The sequence below is a fragment of the Colletotrichum lupini genome, chromosome 7 (assembly GCF_023278565.1).
Source record: "Colletotrichum lupini chromosome 7, complete sequence".
In the NCBI taxonomy this organism is placed as follows: domain Eukaryota; kingdom Fungi; phylum Ascomycota; class Sordariomycetes; order Glomerellales; family Glomerellaceae; genus Colletotrichum; species Colletotrichum lupini.
The window spans coordinates 3,939,347-3,959,369 of NC_064680.1; the positions used below are offsets into that span (position 1 = coordinate 3,939,347).

The window sequence follows — 20,023 nt, forward strand, 5'->3', positions numbered from 1 at the left end:
GGCCTTTTCGCGTCTTGGCGGCTCCCTCTTCGATTGGGAATCTGAGGCGCAGGCGACAGACGCGATCGTGGCGGTGGCGGCGACGGGAAAATGAAATGCCGTTGTCGCGATAGAACATTCATGGTGTTGCGGAAAATTGAGATCAAACATTGAAGTCAACTCTCAAGGATAGGCGACTGTTTGAACGGTGCGCCACGAGACTCACACTCTGTTGACATTCCATTAATGTACGCACGAGAAGAAATTAGTAGAGAAGGATTCGGCACAGAGACTCCAAGCTCTGCTTTAGGTATCTTAAACATCATAACTTGAGAGTTGCTGCACGTGCTCTTGAATCCTAGGAAGATACAGATAATGCCGTCGTGCGAACTCTAAAAGAAAAAATACATCCGGGCAGTGTCGTTGAATTATAGTTGGTTTGCATGACGTTTCTGGTATTTGTAGATCGCGGGAAGGACGCAGTCACATCGTCGGTAGTGGTTCAATCAATTGTGTCTCGCTTAGTTCTCGTCGTCCTCTTAGGATTGAGGAGCGGCCTGTCACCTAGGCGCCATGCAAGCGATGGCTGCAACACCATCGCTCCGAACCCATGCGGTCTATATGCTGGTTCGCTTCCAGCCGTGGCGGGCGATCAATTGCTGGGTAGTGGGCGAGATCCTTTTCGGATCCTCTATGTCCTCAGACTCAAGACAGCGACGGAGCCCATCCTTCCGGTGTGCCCGCTTGGGTAAAGTCGCGATGAAGCTTAGACCAAGTCGTCGCACTATTCTAGTATTTCAATCAAAGGTACTTCATGAATTGAGCATTATCAGAGGGTCAAGAGCATTGTTCGTGCTCTTTGGCCAGGTTAATGCTTTGATCAACTGGGTGCAATAGTTTCAAACCTAGGAAGATAACCACCGTTACTAACCACATCAATTTCGCAAATTCTTGGCTTTCTCCTCGCTGTAGTGCAAACACGTAGAAGAAGGAATTTACAATCAATATTGATATAAGTTGTTCTTATGTGGTCAGACATTCGCTGTGCTGTGATCGACCTTGAGAGGTATCAGTCAGTTGCTGAGACTATGTGAGAGCTTACACAGCATTACAGTTTATTGGTCTCTTTAAGGCGGAGAACAAAATTTCGAAGAGGTTCGACGAAGAACGACGGATGTAATTATTTAGAGAAAGAGTCGTAACCTGGAGGTTTCGGTGCGACTCAAGTTGCTACGATGGTACGAAATGGTGAGATTCTGCAAATACGGTCGTCCTGGAAGCCGATTCTCTAAGCAAGAAATATCTCCAAGAAAGGCGAATCTGATCGAGCACTCAGAGACTCTTTGAGAAGGCTCTCACAATCAGATGTCAAATTCGACTTCGCATTTGGATTGGACATTTGATTTGTAGAAAGAACCAATATTGACCTGTCAAGTAAGTCGACCCACCCCCTTTTGGCCACCCCCCCCTTTTGGCCACCCCATTTCTCCATCCCAGCCACCGTATTAAAACCCTACCCACGATTTTCAAACCACTATAATAATTATAAAAATCGTCTAAATATAATTCTTTTTTATATACTTATTTATTAATATATAATAGTCTCGTATACTAAAAATAAAGTTATTCGGGCTCTTAAGGTTATTAAAAAAGGTCTCTTAGTTAATTAGGCCTTAATTAAGTTCGGAGTTCTAAGGTTAACTTTTCGTAATTATAAGAGAGGCTACTAAACGAGGGTAATAGTATTTATAAATTTCTAAAGGCTTCTTTTATAATAAGAAGACTAGCTAGCTTAGTAAGTTCGTATTTAGTATAATCTAAGCGTTATACTAACTTATAAATAGCTTATAAAATTCGCTAAGTAAGTTCTAAGATCTTAGGGGGATATAAATCCTTTTAAAAAGAGATAAATAGACGCTTTTTTAAAAAAGAACTTATTAATTAAGGTCTAGAGAAGTCGTATTATTAATTTAAGGCGTCTAAATAGGGCTATTATTAATATAATTAAGTTATAGTTTAGATTACTTAATATACTAAAGATTAGTAATATTAAATAGGCTAATAAGTATAATATAAATAAGATTAGTATCTTAGAGGGTAAGGGATTTAATAGCCTGGTTTTAGGTAAGGTAGAGACTATAATAATATATAAAAAAGAGCTTAGTTCGCGTACTTAGGTATTTATAATTAAGTGTATTTTTACTAATAGTCGAGCTATTAAACTACTAGTTATATATAAGGGAAAGTCGGTATAATAGTAGTAGTTTCTATTTAAACTTAACCCTTATACTAGTTAGGAGTTTATAGTAATAGATAATAGCTAGACGACCGATAAGACTGCCCTTAAGTAGTTAAAAATAGTATTCTTATTATAAACTAAGACCCCCCCCCTTAGGGGGCTTAGTATACTTAATAAGCCTCGACTATTAGTTCTAAATAGCTATAGGAGTTATATAACGATAGAATTTATATAGGAATACTATAAAAATAACGTTTACTTACTATTTTTATTACTATATACTTCCTATATCCTCTAGCCGTTAAATATAGCTATCTTTAGACTTATTAAGTTTAAATATAAAAAAGAGCTTAGTAAAGAGGATATAGTAAATAATTCTATTATTATTAAAAAGCGGTACTTCTTAAGCTACTATTAAAAAGCTCGTTTAGCTAGTCTAACGTTATTAAATATACAAAGTAAGTAGAAAGTAACTAGACTATATCCCCCTAATATAGCTAGACTACTTACTAATTTAATAGTCCTACCTAACCTAGTTATACTAACTAAAAAGACCGTAAATACTAAGTAAGTAACTAGTAATACTAAAAAAGCTATTAACTAGGTATTAGTAGCGTCTATTATTAACTAGTTAATACTTAGAAAGGCTAGCGAGCTCTGCGATTAGTTAAAGTTATTTATAGAGCTTAGTCTAAACTATAATACTTAACGACTACTATTTAAAAAAGTAAAAAAAGTATTTAATAAGTAGGCCTACTATTTAGTAATATCTTAGTACTATATTCGAGTTTTAAAAGCTAAAATTAACTAATTAAGGCTGCGGAAAAAGAAGAGTATATTAATAAACCTAAATACTAAGTTCGCGAATATTTAAGATATATAGAGAGCTTAGGAGGACTCTAGCGACTATTTAGTTAGTCCTAGTCGACTTATAGGGGTCGAATTACTTAGGGAGAATAATAACTATATTATTATAGTAGTAGAAGATAGTTAATTAATTAAGTATAGTTAGTAGCGATGTTTTGATACTATATTTTAATAGGGTGGCTAAAAGGGGGGGGTGGCCAAAAGGGGGTAGGTCGACTTATAACACTAGACCATCAACTCGCAAAACCCTTCTCAGAAAATATTCTTAATTTTGGACTTTGGGATATTTTAGGACAGGCCGATTCGGACATACTTCCAGCTTACAATACTCGTAAGTAATCCATATTATATGCGGCTTCGTCATGACTGCAATGAATCAAAGTAAGTGAGGCTGGGTCTCCATAACCCTAAGTCCGCTGTCTCATGGTCTTCAGTTCGCGAGTACAAATCAACAGGTTCAAAGTCTTAAAGCGTACTTGTTTTCATACCTCCTAGAACTCCAATAGCGATGTCTTTCGAGCTATCACTATGTCATGGTGTGATTTGACAAATTAGCTGTCGAGTCAGATGAAAGAATCACCTGAAAAGAGGATCTTTTTAAACCGCCGATTTGTGAGAAATTACTTACAATGTCGTAAGCGATTATGAGCAACCTCAATAACAGGTTCTGTCGCTGATGGAAGCTTACTAGTACTCAACCACCGCAAATCGGGTGCGTAATGACATCAACTGAGATTGCACCGGTCTCTAAATCACTGAATTGGGGACATGATTGTAAAGAAAGAAGATGATCTGGCATCTTACACATAACTGCCACTGATAGCAGTTCGACTGGCCTTGTGATCGGGGAAACTAGACTAGGGAGAGGTCTGGAATGATGTACTGAGACTTATCGGATGGCCGCCGAAGTAATAACGTTTAACGTGTCTTACAAGATCCGGAGCCACGTGTACAAAGTCCTGAGCAAGTTGCAAAGATACTAACGATAAGGAAACCAAATTTACGGTCCTCAATCAACTGGTAGGCATCTGGAAGACAACCATGCTGCCTAACACTCTATGATGGAGAGATTTAGGAGCTCAATTGGTGCCTAGTCCCCAAAGTTCGCGGCATTGCGATCATTCTCAAGGATGACTCGCTTTCATTGTTACTAATAAGGTTGCTAGGCCTTCAAAAGACTCAATAGAGCTGTGAGGGCACACATGTAGTCTGAGGTAAGTTAAGTAGTCTGAGGATATGAAACTCCTTGTGGGCATTGTTCTCTAGCCTGAATTACCGCACAATGACTTCTCAAATAGGTTCATTCATTTTGTGTTCGGTAAGAGATAACAGCCTTTATTTTGTGAACACAATGTTGCTACAAGAGCAAGCTAGGGAAACTCAATCGCGACTTTGTATGAAACACTGGACACCTCGCAAGATATTTCATTTTCTATGAGAAGTTCCTAAACTCAACCCAGAAGAGGCACTTGAGAGTCGAGACACTACGTTTAGCGAAGACCGACCAAAAGCTCGACTCTGTCACAGCCTCAAGAGAAACATGACTTTACTATGGCATATAACGAATCAAGACTTCGCGTAAAACGCGTGGTTCGGAGCTATGGACAGTATCCCAAGCCAACCACACTAAGTCCGCCAACTTCACCAACTTCGGAGGCCCGATTCCCAGCCCTTCTCCGCCTTCTCAGAGAGTTGCGCGACATGATCTATGAGTACTCAGACACGGGTCCTCTACAAAATAGGCTCTGGGTTAACCTCAGTTACATCTATAGCGAGCTTCACTGGAAAAGGGTGGTCAGTCGCGTTTGTTCAAAGACAGCAGAAACTTGCCTCTGTCTGAGACCAACTCTTCTCGTGACATAGGGAACAATACGAAACGAAGTCATGGACACATTCTTTGCCAAGAGCGACTTCCAATTTGAGCCGTCAACCTGGTTCTCCCTAGCCAACCTTAACAACCCAATATGAGACTGAGCCGGTCACGGGCGCCATTGAGACTTCAGGACCTATGGAAGAAAAACATATCGCGTATCCGCAGGGTCAGCATCACTCTGAAGTGGGACGAGGCCTACCTTTCTGACGTCTCCTCAGCGCTTATACGAAATGCACATAAAGTAACTCAGCTTACCTTTTTCTTGCCGAAAATATATGTGACAACACAGGGCAAGGGAAAACATTCTATTGAGGGAAACGAGGAGAGTCTAAACTCAATTGAACATATATAAGAAACGTACTTAACTCTCCATCAGCAGCTGAAATCAAATGAGCTGACAGAGAAGATCTTGAATATTGAGCAGCAGAGGTGGTCCCGGCGACTAAATAACACTAGAGGTCGAGTAGTTGAGATACACTCAGGAATTGCCCGCAGGCCAAGTCAAAACTCTTCTCGAATGCCTGCACCAAGAATCATGACACGGGAGAAAGGAGTTGAGTGCAATCGGTCGATGAAAGAATCTCGGGACTGAATTGAAAGAAAGTGAAGCATGGCTTCATGTCGCCTTGGAGGAAGTGGCACGAAATCCGACATACCGAACTTTGATCTCGGAGAGAGGAAGTCATTTCTCTTGACACGCAATGCCGGCATGAGAGTCAAAAACCTCTATACCTTCCCATTCCCAAAGATCGGATGAGAATCAGGCCGAAATGTAAGTGGGTGGGAGCACAATGCGCCGAGAAAGCGAGCACGTAATGCCGTGAGATGGGGCTTCGGCTCTAGACCTTAGAGCTTCAGACGGAACCAGGGAGCGGCTATTGCAGCGACGGCAGATATGATTCTCCCTAGGTCTCGGGAGGGGAAGAAGAGCGTAATTAATAGAAGGATCTAAGAAAGCGACAGACCGACGGAAGGAATCTAGACTTCAGACGAGCAGGAAATGAGACATGAGACGGATCTGAATGAATCAGCTCTGTTCGGAAGTCCGGCGAGCCTCGGGGCTGGGGAGGCTTGAGGAGATCATGTCATGCGATGAGTAGAGGATGAGGAAGACGAGGTGGAAGGACTTGTAAGTTGCCTGACTCGATAGCAGGCTGAGTCAAAGACGAGGGAGACCTTCTGAATACGGTTCCCGACCCTTCGCCGAGGCCAGATGTCGTGTGCATGGACGAAAGCCTCCGAGATCTGGCCGTCTGTCGCCAGCCGCGTCTTGGAGCGTCGAGAAATCTAAGCAATTTCGGTAGGACGATGACAGGGATACAATAGGCAGACGTATGGCTCACTGAAGATCTAGACCTATCGTTGTTTAACTTGTGCTAGGTTGACTTCAACTCTGGCTGAGGATGTATCGTTGGGTCGTGGTACGCCATTTCTGTGATCCGTTCCAGCCAAGACGGCTTGAATCTATTCCAAGATCACAGGAGTTGCAGCAGATTATTGATGTAGTCATCTCAAAAATAAACAGAATTTGGGAAAAGACTGGAGAGAAGCACAGATCAAACACAACTTCTTGGCACAGAAGCTGAAAAAAGAGAATTTCGCCCTGCCTCGGCTTGGCGGGCCTCGAACCGAAAGCTGGCAAGTGAAGCGTCTTGACTACGTTGGGAACCAAGCCTGGGATGTTCTCACCAGAGAGGAAAAAATGACCAGCTAGTTAGCTCCTTTGTAAGAGATGGACGGCACGTATTGCTCGGTCAAAAGGGCTGACAAGCCCGAAAAGGCAAGTTCTTCAGTGTTGTTGTTTGGTTGGACCGGGTCGAGACCCATAAGGTTTTGGAGTCGTCTCAGGAACCCCTGATGAGGCTGTTTGATCGATGCGATCTCGAAATCTGGGATTACCCAAATGGGATGGACTGCGTGCCCAAGGATGGCACAGATCCCTGACAGACCCTGACCTTTTGTGGCTGGACTGGACGTTGTCAATGGCGGTCAACCACTGACCTGCTGTTCTTGGTAGGCTAGAGAACCAATGCAATTTAGCCAGGGCTACGGCAAGTCTTTTGCCGAAGTCGAAGGGGGAGGGAGGAATCGAGAAATAGGCGCTTCCGAAGCGAACGTCGCCGGTCCGGGGTTCAGTTAGCTTGCCAGGTCTCGCGTCGCATTCTACGGTGGCACCCATGTGAGTTGTGTTGATCTCTAGCCCGAGCGTCGCTGGGCGTGCAGTGGCTAGAGAGCCAGGAATGAAGAGGAAATAAAGAGCGAGACTGGGAGCAGAGGCAATGGGTATGATGCAAGAGCCAAGTGAGACTGACAGCTGCCACTGAGCATAGAAAGTCAATCTGGATCGACGACAAGGGAAGACGCTATGAGCAAGCAAAAACACATAATGATTGATGAGTAATTTGGATCAGATTTCGTCAAGCCGCAGATCAACGAGATGTTTCTCGTTACAGTGAATTTGCAACATACTTTTCATCCCATTGAACATCATTTACGGGGAAACTGACATGTCTTAAGGACAAGCTCTAAATCTTTCGGGACTGGATGATCTGGGGAGGATATGTGAGGACCAGAGCCACGGGTTCAGTTAATTTATCGGACTTTTCGACCGGGAGGACTAACTCCCGCCCACAATACAAGCACTGGCGATAGATTGCTTTTTAATTAAATGACCTACGTGCCACTGGGCCATGTGTGACACACAAAAGCGCTTGAGCATTTCAAACTCTCAGCCTCCCAGTAGCCACCCTCGGTGCCTGACGAGCTTAATGCTACGACTCGTACGAGGCAATGCAACCCAGCACCATTCTTTTTCGCACTGGTGCACCGCATGCTCTGACAGCTCTGTGCCGTAGGATGAGGTTGAGCTTGCCATCGGATGGCACTTGAGAAAAGACTCAACGTCGTCCCATCGCCCAAAGTCCTGGCTCTCTCGCGCGTCAGCATCATCAACCCAGCACAACTCTTCTTGAGCGTCGCAGAGCCCTCGAAACCAGCTCACTGTCGTCCCGTTCCCCTCTCACAGGATACAGTCCCTAAAACCCCGAGAGCATCATGTCGCAAGCCCCTCTCTCGTGGTAGCCGAAGCTGGGGGAACAAGCTAGACAGAAAGGATCTGGATGGTGGACAATTGCCGGGTGCCCAAGTCAACCTCATGCCGCTTCCAAGTGGAGGCCCCATGATGGTGGATTCTATCTCACGATGCCGCGTTTTAAAGCGTGCCGGGGGGGTTTTAGGGTGCTGGAGAAGACTTCTTCCCTCGTCTTCCTCATCGCTTCAGCCCCGAAAGCAAAGAAAGATTGGAAAGCTACAGGGATGGAATGCGCTCGGCCCGGGGGACGTTAGGGGAACGTTGGGGGACGCTAATCCCTGAATGGTCCTCTGGCACATCACTGTTGCGCAGAGACCCCTTTCTTCGAATCCCTTCGCCTCCAGATGATCCATGCTGTTGGATTTCTCCCCATTCAAACCATTCTTCTTTCGTCCTTTTGGCTGCTTTTTGACCAGGGGCTCTAACTTAACTCTCTCGCTTCAAGCCGTCATCGCCCTGGCCTGAACCACTTGCGTTCACCGCAATCCCTTCAAGAAGGCAGCGGTTGGGCGCATGCAGAATCCGAAGCAACCATGAGTTGGCAGCAGGGCACCTCCCTGTCAATTCGGCCGTGTTCCCGAATAGAAGAGACTGGACGGAGGCGGCCATCCGAACCCCCATGCTCCCTGAGTGAATCCTCGATCCAGGCGACATGAGACAAACTGTGCGTGTGAGGCCAGTTGGGACGACACTTTGTAGCACGCGGACGACTTGGGCCACAGTGATGGCCGTGACGTCCTTGCCGCACCATGGCTATTTCATCCCATTATTCTAGTATGATCGTCGCTAAGGGGGTGGTCGGGGCCATGAGTAGTACTTTGCGGCACGTTGCGACCTCGACCTAGACACACTCTTCCACGAGGCGGCGTTTACTGATGGCTGAGCAAGACAGAAATCAGGCAGAGCAGGCTTGCCTTCTCGGTTACGATCCCATGTGTGAGAGAAAGCGGGAACGGCATCTAGAAAGGATGGGAAGAAGCCCGTCATGGGTTGTCATCGTCGCAGACTGTCTCGTCTTGCCCCATTCTTGCCTATGCGCGCAGTAAAAGAGCCGTGAGATAATGGAAACGACTGATCTGACATCAGACACACTCAGATCTATATAATAGTGATGATCCCACCTGTCATCCCAACTCTCTTTCCTTTCCTCCTCATCCAGCAACCAACAAGCATCCTTCTCTACTCTTCAATCTTTCAGTTCTGTGAACTTTTTTACGTTCTCGACACTCTTTCTTGTCCTGATCCAACTACACACCGCTAGCCGGTCTATTACAATCTTTTTCAACTTTTAACTTCTAAACCCCGTTCGATTCTTCGACACTCAGTAAACGTTGCTTCAATCAACCCTTCACAGCCTTTAAATCAGCAAACATGTCTTACTCCAAGATCCTTCTCATCTCCGCCGTTCTGGCCGCTGTCGAAGCCCGCTTCGGTCAGGAGCAGGTCCCCGTTCAAGCCGTCTCTTCTCTGCAGGCTGGCAACCCCGGTGAAGCTGCCACCCTCGCCGGAGGTATCCCGGGCGTTCTCCTTGCCGCCGCCGACCCTTGCGACAAGCTGACTCTCGCCGACAAGATTGCCGCCCTCGGCACTGGCGCCGATGTTCTCGAGGCTGCCAAGGGTGTCGTTGCCGCCGAGCAGAACTTCAATCCCTTCGTTGTCAGCGTCCCCAGCATCTGCGGCGATGCCTCTCTCCCCGCTACCGAGGCCCTCCGTGGCATCGTGCCCCTCGTCGACCCGGCCGTCACCGGATCCGATGCCGAGAACGCCAACTCGGCCACTTCTCTGCAGACCCCCTTTGATGCCACTGGCCTGTCTGTCGCAGAGGTGATGCAGGCTCAGGGCTTCTCCAACTTCACCATCAAGGGCCAGGCCGCTGGTGGTGCTGCTGCCGGAGGCAATGCCAACGCCGGCAACAACAATGGCAATGCCAACACTGGTAACGCCAACAACAACCAGAACAACGGCAGCCAGAACAACAACAACAACAACGCCGGCAATGCCAATGCCAACACCGGAAATGCCAACGCTGGAAGCTCCTGTGGCGGTGCCGCCAGCGGAAACGCCGGTGCGAGCAACAACACCGGTAACGCTAACACTGGCAACGCGAACAACAACAACAACAACCAGAACAACAACCAAAACAACAACCAGAACCAGAACGCCGGCAACAACAATGCCAACAACGGCAATGCCAACACTGGAAACGCCGGCAACGCCAACAATGGTGGAGCTGCCACCGGTGCCGCTGACTTCGGAAAGTGCACTCCCACTATCGACTTCCAGCTTGGCCGTGCTGGCCGCAAGGCTGACGAGGGAACCTTCCTGCCTACCGACGCTCTCGTTGCCCAGGGTCAACAGGATGCCCTCAACCCCAACATCATCATCAACCGCGTCTGCGATCAGCTCACTAACGTCTGCGAGGCCAACGATGCTGCCAAGACCCAGTGCCTGGACGCCAAGGCTCAGATTCTGGCCTCCGGTGACAAGAGCGCAGCTGTTGCTACCACCTTCAACGGTCTCCTCGGATTCTAAGCGGAGAAGTAGCTGGCGGACTGGAGGAGTCCTCAAGGGATTTGTTTTCTTTTGTCTCTATAATTTTCATACCGGTCTAAAATACCGAGGAGCATGGCATATGTATCTTACGACAAAAGGGACTCTGGAGCTTGGTTCCACATGGCTGGGTTTGGCTGTCTTTGGACATGGTAGCTGGGTGTTCACGAGTAGGATGTTTGAATAAATTGGCTTGCCCGAACTATTGTTCCACCTCATGAAATGTACTCGATGCGACATACTTTCTGTGAAGCAACTTGATGCTTCTCGTTTACTCCTTAAGTCCATATATCTTGGCCTATCTTATGTAAGTTGTTGGCTGAAGAGTGCTCTCTGGACTCTAAAATCGTCGTTGAAGCTCGGTGAGATTAAGCTTCAACGGGTCCACGTGCCAAGCGAGATGAAGAAGCACCGGCTCTGCAGACGGTGCTCCTTTAGCGCAAAATTTTGTTGTCTCCTTTGACGAATGACTCGGCTTGGTCAAGTGGCCCCTACCCACCCCTGACCCCCTCTCACCGACAATTTGTGAGCTGTGAAAAGGTTGAAAGGTTCCAAATGTTGTGTTGACGGCAAAGTGTTTGACAGGCGTTTTGTGCGAATTTTTGCTACTGTTTCCTCTCGGGAAGTGGCCAAGGGAAAGGTTGAGTGAGTAATTAAGAGTTGACGACAGCAAAACCAAGTCGGCCTTGGCTGTGCAGATCTACTGAACTTGGCAATCGCGATTTGGAAAGTCTAATCTATTTGCCGGCTCGGCGTCCAAGGGTATCGACGACCTCCTGGTTGAGATGTCAACACTCACAATGCCACAATCTGCGACGAATTCTCGTCAACGCTACCAAGATGAAGGAAACTCATCCAAGAGCGGGCTCCGAGCACTTTTACCACCTCTCAACTTCATAACACTGCATTATGCATACTTTGTCGGCACGACGCTCCTCGCATCGGCAATCTTCTACGCCTCGTCAAATCCACACGGCAGCATCAGCTATGTCGACTCGCTTTTTCTCGTCATCTCTGCCATGACGGAAGCCGGACTCAACACGGTCAACCTCAGCGAGATGACTGTGTGGCAACAGGTAATGCTATGGCTGCTTATCATTATCGGCAGTTCTGTTTGGGTATCGATATGGACGGTCGTGGCGAGGAAGCATGTCTTTGAAAAGAGCTTGCGGGTGGTCGCTCGTGCCCAGAAAGAAGGAAGCCGGCATGATTGGGGCCTACCAGCCTCCAATAACAGTGTTGCTGCGGCTCAGGAGAAAGGAGCTGCGAGTGGCACCGGCTTGATTGATGTAGATACATCATCTCAACCTCGAACCGTGGGTAATAACATTACTATCAGAACCACTGGAAATATCACCCACCGTTCAACACCTTCGACCCTCTCAGACAAGACACCCACTCGACCTTGGCTATCCTTTCTCAGCGCTTCCAAGGAGGGCCGCAACTCCCAGTTCCACTCCCTAACGGGGCCCGAACGCTCCCGTCTGGGAGGCCTTGAATACCGGGCCCTTCACCTCTTGTCCATCGTGGTCCCACTGTATTCGGTGCTCTGGCAATTACTAGGAAGTCTTGCTCTCGGAGCCTGGATTGCGAACAATATGCCGACAGTCGCAACATCCAATGGTGCAAACCCGTGGTGGGCCGGCATATTCTTCGCCGTCTCAGCATTTAATAACTCGGGGATGTCATTGCTGGACGCCAACGTAGTGCCATTTCAGCAGGCATATTTCGTGCTCATAACCATGGGCTTACTCATCCTCGCGGGCAACACGGCATATCCGCTGTTTCTGAGACTCATCTTCTGGGCAGCGTTGAAAACACTTCGTGCAACGACCACCGAGGAAAAGTTGGCCGAGCTGAAGAGCACATTGGAGTTCATCCTGAGGTACCCGCGTCGAGTTTACACCAATCTTTTCCCATCGCGACCGACGTGGTGGCTTTTATTCATGGTCCTCATGACGAATGGCATTGACTGGATGGCATTTGAGGTTCTCAATATCGGTAACCCGGTTATTGAAGCTATTCCTGCCGGGGCTAGAGTTCTGGACGGTTTATTCCAAGCTTTAGGTATGTCCCACTTTCCCATCCACTACGAAAAAGACAGCTACTGACTGAGTCGTAGCTGTCCGCTCTGGAGGTTTCTACGTCATCCCAATAGCCTCCGCCTATCCAGGGCTGCAGGTACTGTATGTGATCATGATGTACATCTCCGTGTATCCTGTGGTGATCACTATGCGGCACTCCAACGTCTACGAAGAGCGGTCTCTAGGAATCTACGACGACGATGAACCATCTCCAGTCTCTTCCCACCCGGGCGCGAAAAAGGATCCAAGCAGTACCGGTATTTTGACACACTTTCTACGCGAGAATCTAAGCTTTGCTGGTGTTGGTGCTGCAAAAGCCGAGAAGAGAGGCAGCGGATTTGAAACTCGAATGAGTTTCGTGAACCAGCAAATCCGTGGTCAACTAGCACACGATCTGTGGCTTCTTGCACTGGCTGTTCTCATCATCGTAACTATAGAGACGTCACACTTTCTGGAAGATCCGGTGCACTTTTCGGTTTTTAATGTCATATTTGAAGTGGTTTCTGGGTACGGCTGTGTTGGTATATCTGTTGGGCTTCCTAAAGATGCCATGAGTTTCTCTGGAGGATGGCATCCCGGGAGCAAACTAGTCTTATGTCTCGTTATGTTGAGAGGGCGTCATCGAGGTTTACCTGTGGCCCTGGACAGGGCTGTGCGATTGCCTGGACAGAGGCTGTCGGAGGAGGAAGAGGAAGATTGGAGACTGAGAGGGGCTAGGAACAGGCATGGAGTGGCGTGAAAGGCTGCAAAATGGAAAAGCTATACATGTTACACGCATACTTCATTTGCAGAGGAATAGTAAAGAATCGGAGAGTCCGTCGAAAGGACCAAACCTTTATCCCTGTCAGCCTTGCGCGGGCGTACTTGTACATTCAAACTTGCAAACGAACCTCTGCTACAGTGTTTCGAATATTTCTAAGGCCGTAATTTTGTGAAACTTTGAGGCGAAGCACATAGTCATGAGCCGTTTATTTACAGTACTTCTAAAGGCTGGGTGAATGTACACGACTACCCACGTCTCCTAAGTACCGATTCTAAGGAATCCCCAATTGCCTTTCACCTCAACTTTGCGTGAATCAGTCCGGGTCTCCACGGTCGCATTTCCCTTGAAGTTGGAGGGATACACGAGGGGCTACCGGAGTGACACACTTCGGGATGTACGACGCCACAGAGCCCATGCATGCTGGGAACGGTTAAGCAAAGACGTAATGTCGCAGCCACATGATCATCACCAAGACACAGCTGAGATACCTGTCTAGAAAGGAAAGGTGGCCTGAAAAAGAACAACCTCGACTCATGAGGAGATTTTTGAGAAGTACTGGGTAGAGCCGCTGACTTGAGACGCCTCTGTCAAACTGTTTCTTTGAGATTTGCCATCAGCCAACCAAATAACAAAAGTCAGAGAACTCAATGCATCTTAATGACCATAGGTATAAGTTGCTGCCTAAGATGTGTCATTGGGATGTTGGCACGCTAATGGTCCCCTCGGGCGGCACTCGTCAGCCCCCCCCTCCCCCCCCCCCGTTTTCGTACCGGTCAAACGGCTCTGACCAGCGATGTTGGCTCATGCGGTGGCTGTCACGCTTTGAACGCCACGTGAGTCTTCAAGTATGGGTCTTTCTGGTCTGAAAAGCAGACCCAAGAACGTAGAATAGAGACTAAGGTATGGAATGAAAGAACGTCCACACTGCGACATCACTATCGCAACCTGCCCGAGGCGATCAGATCATATAACTTGTGTGACTTGCTTGTCATAGTGAGTAGCTTCCTTGTTCTTCTTCGAGCTTTCGCCAAACCTACGGTTTGCAGTGCGAGGTTAGCACATAAGTAGCTTCCACGAATACAACCATAGGGGTCATGGTCTGATGTAGAAACAACCAAAACCTCAAGGATTAAGCTTCTTGAGCATGAGAGAGAAGATTGACACGCAACGCTATACCATTCTAATAGACTGTAACTGTCGCAAGCTACTATCATTCTCACTACTGTGAATGGACACCAGGCTGGGCAGGCTATTGACCTTAGTCGCGTTAAATGCGCCTATCATCTTAGCAGTATACTGGCATGCGTATGCAAGAAAAAGCTACGTTACTTGCTCCTCATGGCTATCAAAGAAACTCATGATAGGCACCCACTCAGGAAATGCGCCTCTGAATCAAGACAAGCTATGCCATGAACCAATGAGAAACAGGGCGCTTCCCGAGAACAGCGGTCAGTCCGTTTTCGACGTTACACCATTCAGTTAGACACTACTGTTTTCAACGGCACAAGGCTCATAATTGGCTAGAGGTCAATAGATGTGGAGGCCAATGTCTTAAGGTGCCCACGTTTGATGCAAAGGCGGACTGGTTAGACAGAGGGGACACTAGGAGGAGAGTGGCTTGGCATAAGGTTACTACTCAATCAGCCCACCTCCCTCAGGAACATAAGCTCGGACAAAGCAAAAAGTTTTTGAAAGAAATCGAAATGGATTTTCTGTTGTCTCTGTTGCTTGCGCACTGGCTTAAATACTGTGCAGACGGTGGTGTTTGGAGGCTCAATTACCTTACCTTACATTGCCAAGTTGTCTTAATATTGGAAACAGTAATAAATACTCTCAACTCCGCTTTAGTAGTTAGAGTTGATTCTCCACCTATCAAGTTCTCAATTGAACCTCTATATCGAAAACAAGTGGACTCCATCATTCGGAACAGAATTACCACGCATATACCTGCAGCGGTCATCATTCAAGAATATCGTAAGTCTTGTGCTCGTCTTCAAAGTTTTAGCTCTCTCGAGAGTTCTTCTTCTATGAGAATAGAAGTTACAGATGCTTTTGGCTTAGATGGACCGAACTCTAACATACTCTTAACTCCAGGACCCAGTACTACCGTTTCAGAGCAGAACTCGATGGAAATACCTCGAAAAATCCTTGTCCACCGACAGTTGGATAACACTGTTTCTGCAGTAGTGAGGGCCGTGATCTGTCTTATCGTTGTTCTCGATGGCCACATCCTAACCTTGTCATCAACGATTCGCCGAGTAACTACCTTGATGTTGTGTATCGATATGATCACGGAGTTTCGGAACGGTTTTCGAAAGTCAAAAGGCGGCGATAGAACCCGGATTGATACTCAAACGGGGTTCTATTACGCTTCAGCTATATGGATCGCGGTCTTTGATAATGACAATTCTCTTTGGAATTTCAAAATCATCCAAATTTTGGTGGTTTTGGGCGACATGTGCCAGCAAAAGAAAACTGGGACCACTCATGGAGCGTCAATCATGGTACTGTTTCTATTTGTGAACCATCATATACCTTTTCAACTGGTAAGTATTCAAATTAGTGGAACGCTGCCATTATAAACAAGATGTTAACTTTTGAAGCAGGATGATATTCCTGGAGACTCATCCCTTTCGGACCTGCATCGAAGAGATGTCTTTCTCGAGTTATGCAAGTCCAATAACACAACACAAGAAGCTACTGGTGAGTGGCCTGCTTAATTTCCTTTCTATCTCCAACTGTGAACTTGATGTTCAACCCCTTTCATATTCCCGTTATGATGATGCTGCTATGCGTATTCAAATAAGCCGTCTTTGTTTCCCGCCTAGAGTCGTGCAATCAAGATAGACTGTGCTAACTGACTCCTTAGGTGAAAAGCGTGCAGGCGAGGGCTGGACTCGTTCAGAAATTACATCTCTGATGTCAACAATTGTAACGCCCCTTGTGGGAACGGCTGTGGGGGCGTTCTGGGGCTCAATCTTCGCCTTTGCAAGCCCCAAAATTTTGCAGAAGATATGTACAGCGTTGAAAGATTGGCAGATGTCTAGACCAGTGACATCAGGAGCCCGTTGGGCAATGGACTCCGCGCGACCCATCATTCCGTCTAGCCCTTCACAGATGGAAGCCGGCACTCGGATAATAGCCACGCAAAACGTTCATCCCAGCATACACGTCCTTCCACCGCCTGCAACGGCAAGTCGCTCACATCCCATAATGTGGCTCAGTAGCTAATCTCCGAGGGATCAGATCAGGGCTTCAAGGAGCCGCACATTCTTTGGCCGCTGGTGAGCGAGATTTATTACAGCTGAGCATCAGTGCGCGTCGATTTTGGTCATTCATCGGTTATTCTGTGCTGTAAATTAGTCCTTCTAACTGTTTTTCTTCTTAGACGATGTGATAGATCATTTATTCGTTCTTTACTAATGTATCGCTATCAATCTACGCGAACAATATCTTAAGTCGACCCACCCCCTTTTGGCTACCCCCCCCTTTTGGCCACCCTATTTCTCCATCCCAGCTACCGCATTAAAACCCTACCCACGATTTTCAAACTACCATAATAATTACAAAAATCGTCCAAATGTAATTCTTTTTTATATACTTATTTATTAATATATAATAGTCTCATATACCGAAAATAAAGTTATTTAGGCTCTTGAGGCTATTAGAAGAGGTCTCTTAATTAATCGGGCCTCGATTAAGTTCGGAGTTCTAAAGTTAACTCTTCGTAACTATAAAAGAGGCTATTAGATAAGGGTAATAATATTTATAAACCTCTAGAGGCTTCTTCTATAATAGGAAGACTAGCTAGCTTAGTAAGTTTATATTTAGTATAATTTAAGCGTTATACTAACTTATAAATAGCTTATAAAATTCGCTAAGCGAGTTTTAAAATCCTAAGGGAATATAAATCCTCTTAAGAAGAGATAAATAAACGCTTTTTTAAGAAGGAACTTATTAATTAAGGTCTAAAGAAGTCGTACTATCGATTCGAGGCGTCTAAATAGGGCTATTACTAATATAATTAAGTTATAGTTTAGATTACTTAATATACTAGAGATTAGCGATATTAAATAGGCTAATAAGTATAATATAAATAAGATTAGTATCTTAGAGGGTAAGGGATTTAATAGCCTGGTTTTAGGTAAGGTAGAGACTATAATAATATAAAAAAAAGAGCTTAGTTCGCGTACTTAGGTATTTATAATTAAATATATTTTTACTAATAGTCGAGCTATTAAACTACTAGTTATATATAAGGGAAAGTCGGTATAGTAATAGTAGTTTCTACTTAAACTTAACCCTTATGCTAGTTAGGAGTTTATAATAATAAATAATAGCTAGACGACCAATAAGATTACTCTTAAGTAGTTAAAAATAGTATTCTTATTATAGACTAAGACCCCCCCCCTTGGGGGGCTTAGTATACTTAATAAGCCTCGATTATTAGTTCTAAATAGCTATAGGAGTTATATAACGATAGAATTTATATAAAAATACTATAGAAATAACGTCTACTTACTATTCTTATTACTATATACTTTTTATATCCTCTAACCGTTAGATATAGCTATCTTTAGACCTATTAAGTCTAAGTATAAAAAGGAGCTTAGTAAGGAAGATATAGTAAATAATTTTACTATTATTAAAAAGCGGTACTTCTTAAGCTATTACTAAAAAGCTCGTTTAGCTAGTCTAACGTTATTAAATATACGAAGTAAGTAGAAAGTAACTAGACTATATCCCCCTAATATAGCTAGACTACTTACTAATCTAATAGTCCTACCTAACCTAGTTATACTAACTAAAAAGACCGCAAATACTAAGTAAGTAACTAGTAATATTAGAAAAGTTATTAATTAGGTATTAGCGGCGTTTATTATTAACTAGTTACTACTTAAGAAGGCTAGCGAGCTCTGTGATTAGTTAAAATTATTCATAAAGCTTAGTCTAGACTATAATACTTAATAACTACTATTTAGAAAAGTAAAAAAGGTATTTAGTAAGTAGGCCTACTATTTAGTAATATCTTAGTACTATATTCAAGTTTTAAAAGCTAAAGTTAACTAATTAAGGCTATAGAAAAAGAAGAGTATATTAATAAACCTAAATATTAGGTTCGTAAATATCTAGGATATATAGAGAGCTTAGGAGGACTCTAGTGACCGTTTAATTAGTCCTAGTCGACTCGTAAGGGTCGAATTACCTAGGGAGAATAATAATTATATTATTGTAGTAGTAGAAGATAGTTAATTAATTAAGTGTAGTTAGTGGCGATGTTTTGATACTATGTTTTGATGGGGTGGCCAAAAGGGGGTGGGTCGACTTATCTGGGGTAGAACACATTCGCCGGCCACTCTCAGACTTATACCAAGGATGATGGTAACGGCCAAAAATGACATGGCTATCTGAAATGCTCCATATCTAACTAGAAAGTTCTCTCTTACTTATCATCTCCTTTCCTCCCGAAATTTGCAAGTCTCAATCTTGTGGCGGACGAGATTATCATCTCTTGTAAATCCCTCACCGCAGTCGGTGCACGTGTGCTTCTTCGGATTTTCCCTTTTCTTGTGCAAGGCGTCTCTATGTCGTTCTAGATCTTTCGGGGCAGCGAATCTCTCTGGACACAGTGTTGGAAATGCCCTGGGCATGGGGAAAAGACATTGATAAGGCCTCAGGTGTTTGTCTCGGTGTCTCCTGAATTAAGTTATTACATTTCCTGGACTGTTGGGGCCCATATGGATTACTCACGTAAGATCCCCAGGTTGTTCGAATACCTCTCCACAATGCTCGCACACATGTTGGATCTCATATGCCATTTGAGCAGCCCGGGCCGTTGCCTCTTCATCAGTCATACCTAAACCCACCGGAACCTGCGAAAGCCGCTGATCAAATGGGGGGTTTCCCCATGGCGGCAATCCACCCTCGGGAGCCTAGAGCCCTGAAGATGTGGTTCCAGAAGTACATGTATGGCCGAGAGAGGCGAGGTGATGAGCTTTGTTAGTCTGGGCAGGCCTGTGGAAAGCATTGGGGAGGCCGAGTGCGCCATGAGATGCCGAACCAAATTCGTACAAGTGTTGGTCGTCCTCAGAGAGAGCCTCCAACTGCCATGCCGTGTTCAAAGAATAGAACATGTCCTCTGTCTCGCCATCATCAATCTCCACGAGCTGCATTTTGACGAACACAAGTCCTGTTGCACACATATGGGGATCAGGAGAGCCCTCGGTTCAGGATGGGCGAGGGTACATACGTCCACGGCCTGATTTGGCGATAGCTTAGGTCAGGGCAGTAATGCCGTTGGTGAACAGATGATTTCGTATCTATTCCTTCGGTTTTCTGGGTTGAGTCAATGGTCCTCGTGAGAAAGGCCCCCGCAGTAGCTGAAATTATAGGGTGGTGATACATACTACCTAGTCCAATGATGCACAAGTGATTTGGGAAAACGGTAATATGTGAGGTATTGGTGAAGATAGCAAAGCCCCAAAAATCCAGGGAATCCGGATTTAAATGTGCGCAATACAGCAGTCTTTCCAATGAAGTCCCCGTTTCCTCTTGCGCTCCGCAGTCAGTACGTATC

The 20,023-nt window shown here is 45.5% G+C and overlaps 6 protein-coding genes across 6 annotated transcripts; 4 read left to right on the forward strand and 2 right to left on the reverse strand.

Moving 5' to 3' along the window:
* Positions 1 to 3,804: 3,804 nt before the first annotated feature.
* CLUP02_14196 (uncharacterized protein) lies at positions 3,805 to 5,053 on the forward strand (the record flags this gene model as incomplete). Its single annotated transcript, XM_049293128.1, has 7 exons — positions 3,805 to 3,828; positions 3,909 to 3,924; positions 4,180 to 4,231; positions 4,294 to 4,299; positions 4,506 to 4,560; positions 4,613 to 4,879; positions 4,949 to 5,053. 7 exons carry the CDS (start codon positions 3,805 to 3,807, stop codon positions 5,051 to 5,053), a joined length of 525 nt encoding a protein of 174 aa, XP_049150274.1.
* A 277-nt stretch (positions 5,054 to 5,330) lies between these two features.
* Positions 5,331 to 7,790, reverse strand: CLUP02_14197 (uncharacterized protein; the record flags this gene model as incomplete). Its single annotated transcript, XM_049293129.1, has 11 exons — positions 5,331 to 5,410; positions 5,486 to 5,625; positions 5,691 to 5,797; positions 5,924 to 6,028; positions 6,102 to 6,245; positions 6,330 to 6,422; positions 6,536 to 6,632; positions 6,697 to 6,922; positions 6,960 to 7,321; positions 7,410 to 7,460; positions 7,636 to 7,790. 11 exons carry the CDS (start codon positions 7,788 to 7,790, stop codon positions 5,331 to 5,333), a joined length of 1,560 nt encoding a protein of 519 aa, XP_049150275.1.
* A 1,630-nt stretch (positions 7,791 to 9,420) lies between these two features.
* CLUP02_14198 (uncharacterized protein) lies at positions 9,421 to 10,581 on the forward strand (the record flags this gene model as incomplete). The annotated part of the gene is made up of 1 exon (XM_049293130.1): positions 9,421 to 10,581. The coding sequence occupies one exon, from the start codon at positions 9,421 to 9,423 to the stop codon at positions 10,579 to 10,581; it is 1,161 nt and encodes a 386-aa protein (XP_049150276.1).
* An 803-nt stretch (positions 10,582 to 11,384) lies between these two features.
* On the forward strand, positions 11,385 to 13,422 carry CLUP02_14199 (cation transporter; the record flags this gene model as incomplete). The annotated part of the gene is made up of 2 exons (XM_049293131.1): positions 11,385 to 12,666; positions 12,722 to 13,422. The coding sequence occupies 2 exons, from the start codon at positions 11,385 to 11,387 to the stop codon at positions 13,420 to 13,422; spliced, it is 1,983 nt and encodes a 660-aa protein (XP_049150277.1).
* Positions 13,423 to 14,132: 710 nt separating this feature from the next.
* On the forward strand, positions 14,133 to 16,754 carry CLUP02_14200 (uncharacterized protein; the record flags this gene model as incomplete). The annotated part of the gene is made up of 11 exons (XM_049293132.1): positions 14,133 to 14,181; positions 14,285 to 14,439; positions 14,686 to 14,751; positions 14,798 to 14,898; positions 14,930 to 15,059; positions 15,202 to 15,245; positions 15,324 to 15,420; positions 15,609 to 15,992; positions 16,053 to 16,149; positions 16,316 to 16,599; positions 16,674 to 16,754. The coding sequence occupies 11 exons, from the start codon at positions 14,133 to 14,135 to the stop codon at positions 16,752 to 16,754; spliced, it is 1,488 nt and encodes a 495-aa protein (XP_049150278.1).
* Positions 16,755 to 18,896: 2,142 nt separating this feature from the next.
* CLUP02_14201 (uncharacterized protein) lies at positions 18,897 to 19,619 on the reverse strand (the record flags this gene model as incomplete). Its single annotated transcript, XM_049293133.1, has 4 exons — positions 18,897 to 19,066; positions 19,198 to 19,235; positions 19,304 to 19,331; positions 19,412 to 19,619. 4 exons carry the CDS (start codon positions 19,617 to 19,619, stop codon positions 18,897 to 18,899), a joined length of 444 nt encoding a protein of 147 aa, XP_049150279.1.
* Positions 19,620 to 20,023: the final 404 nt, after the last annotated feature.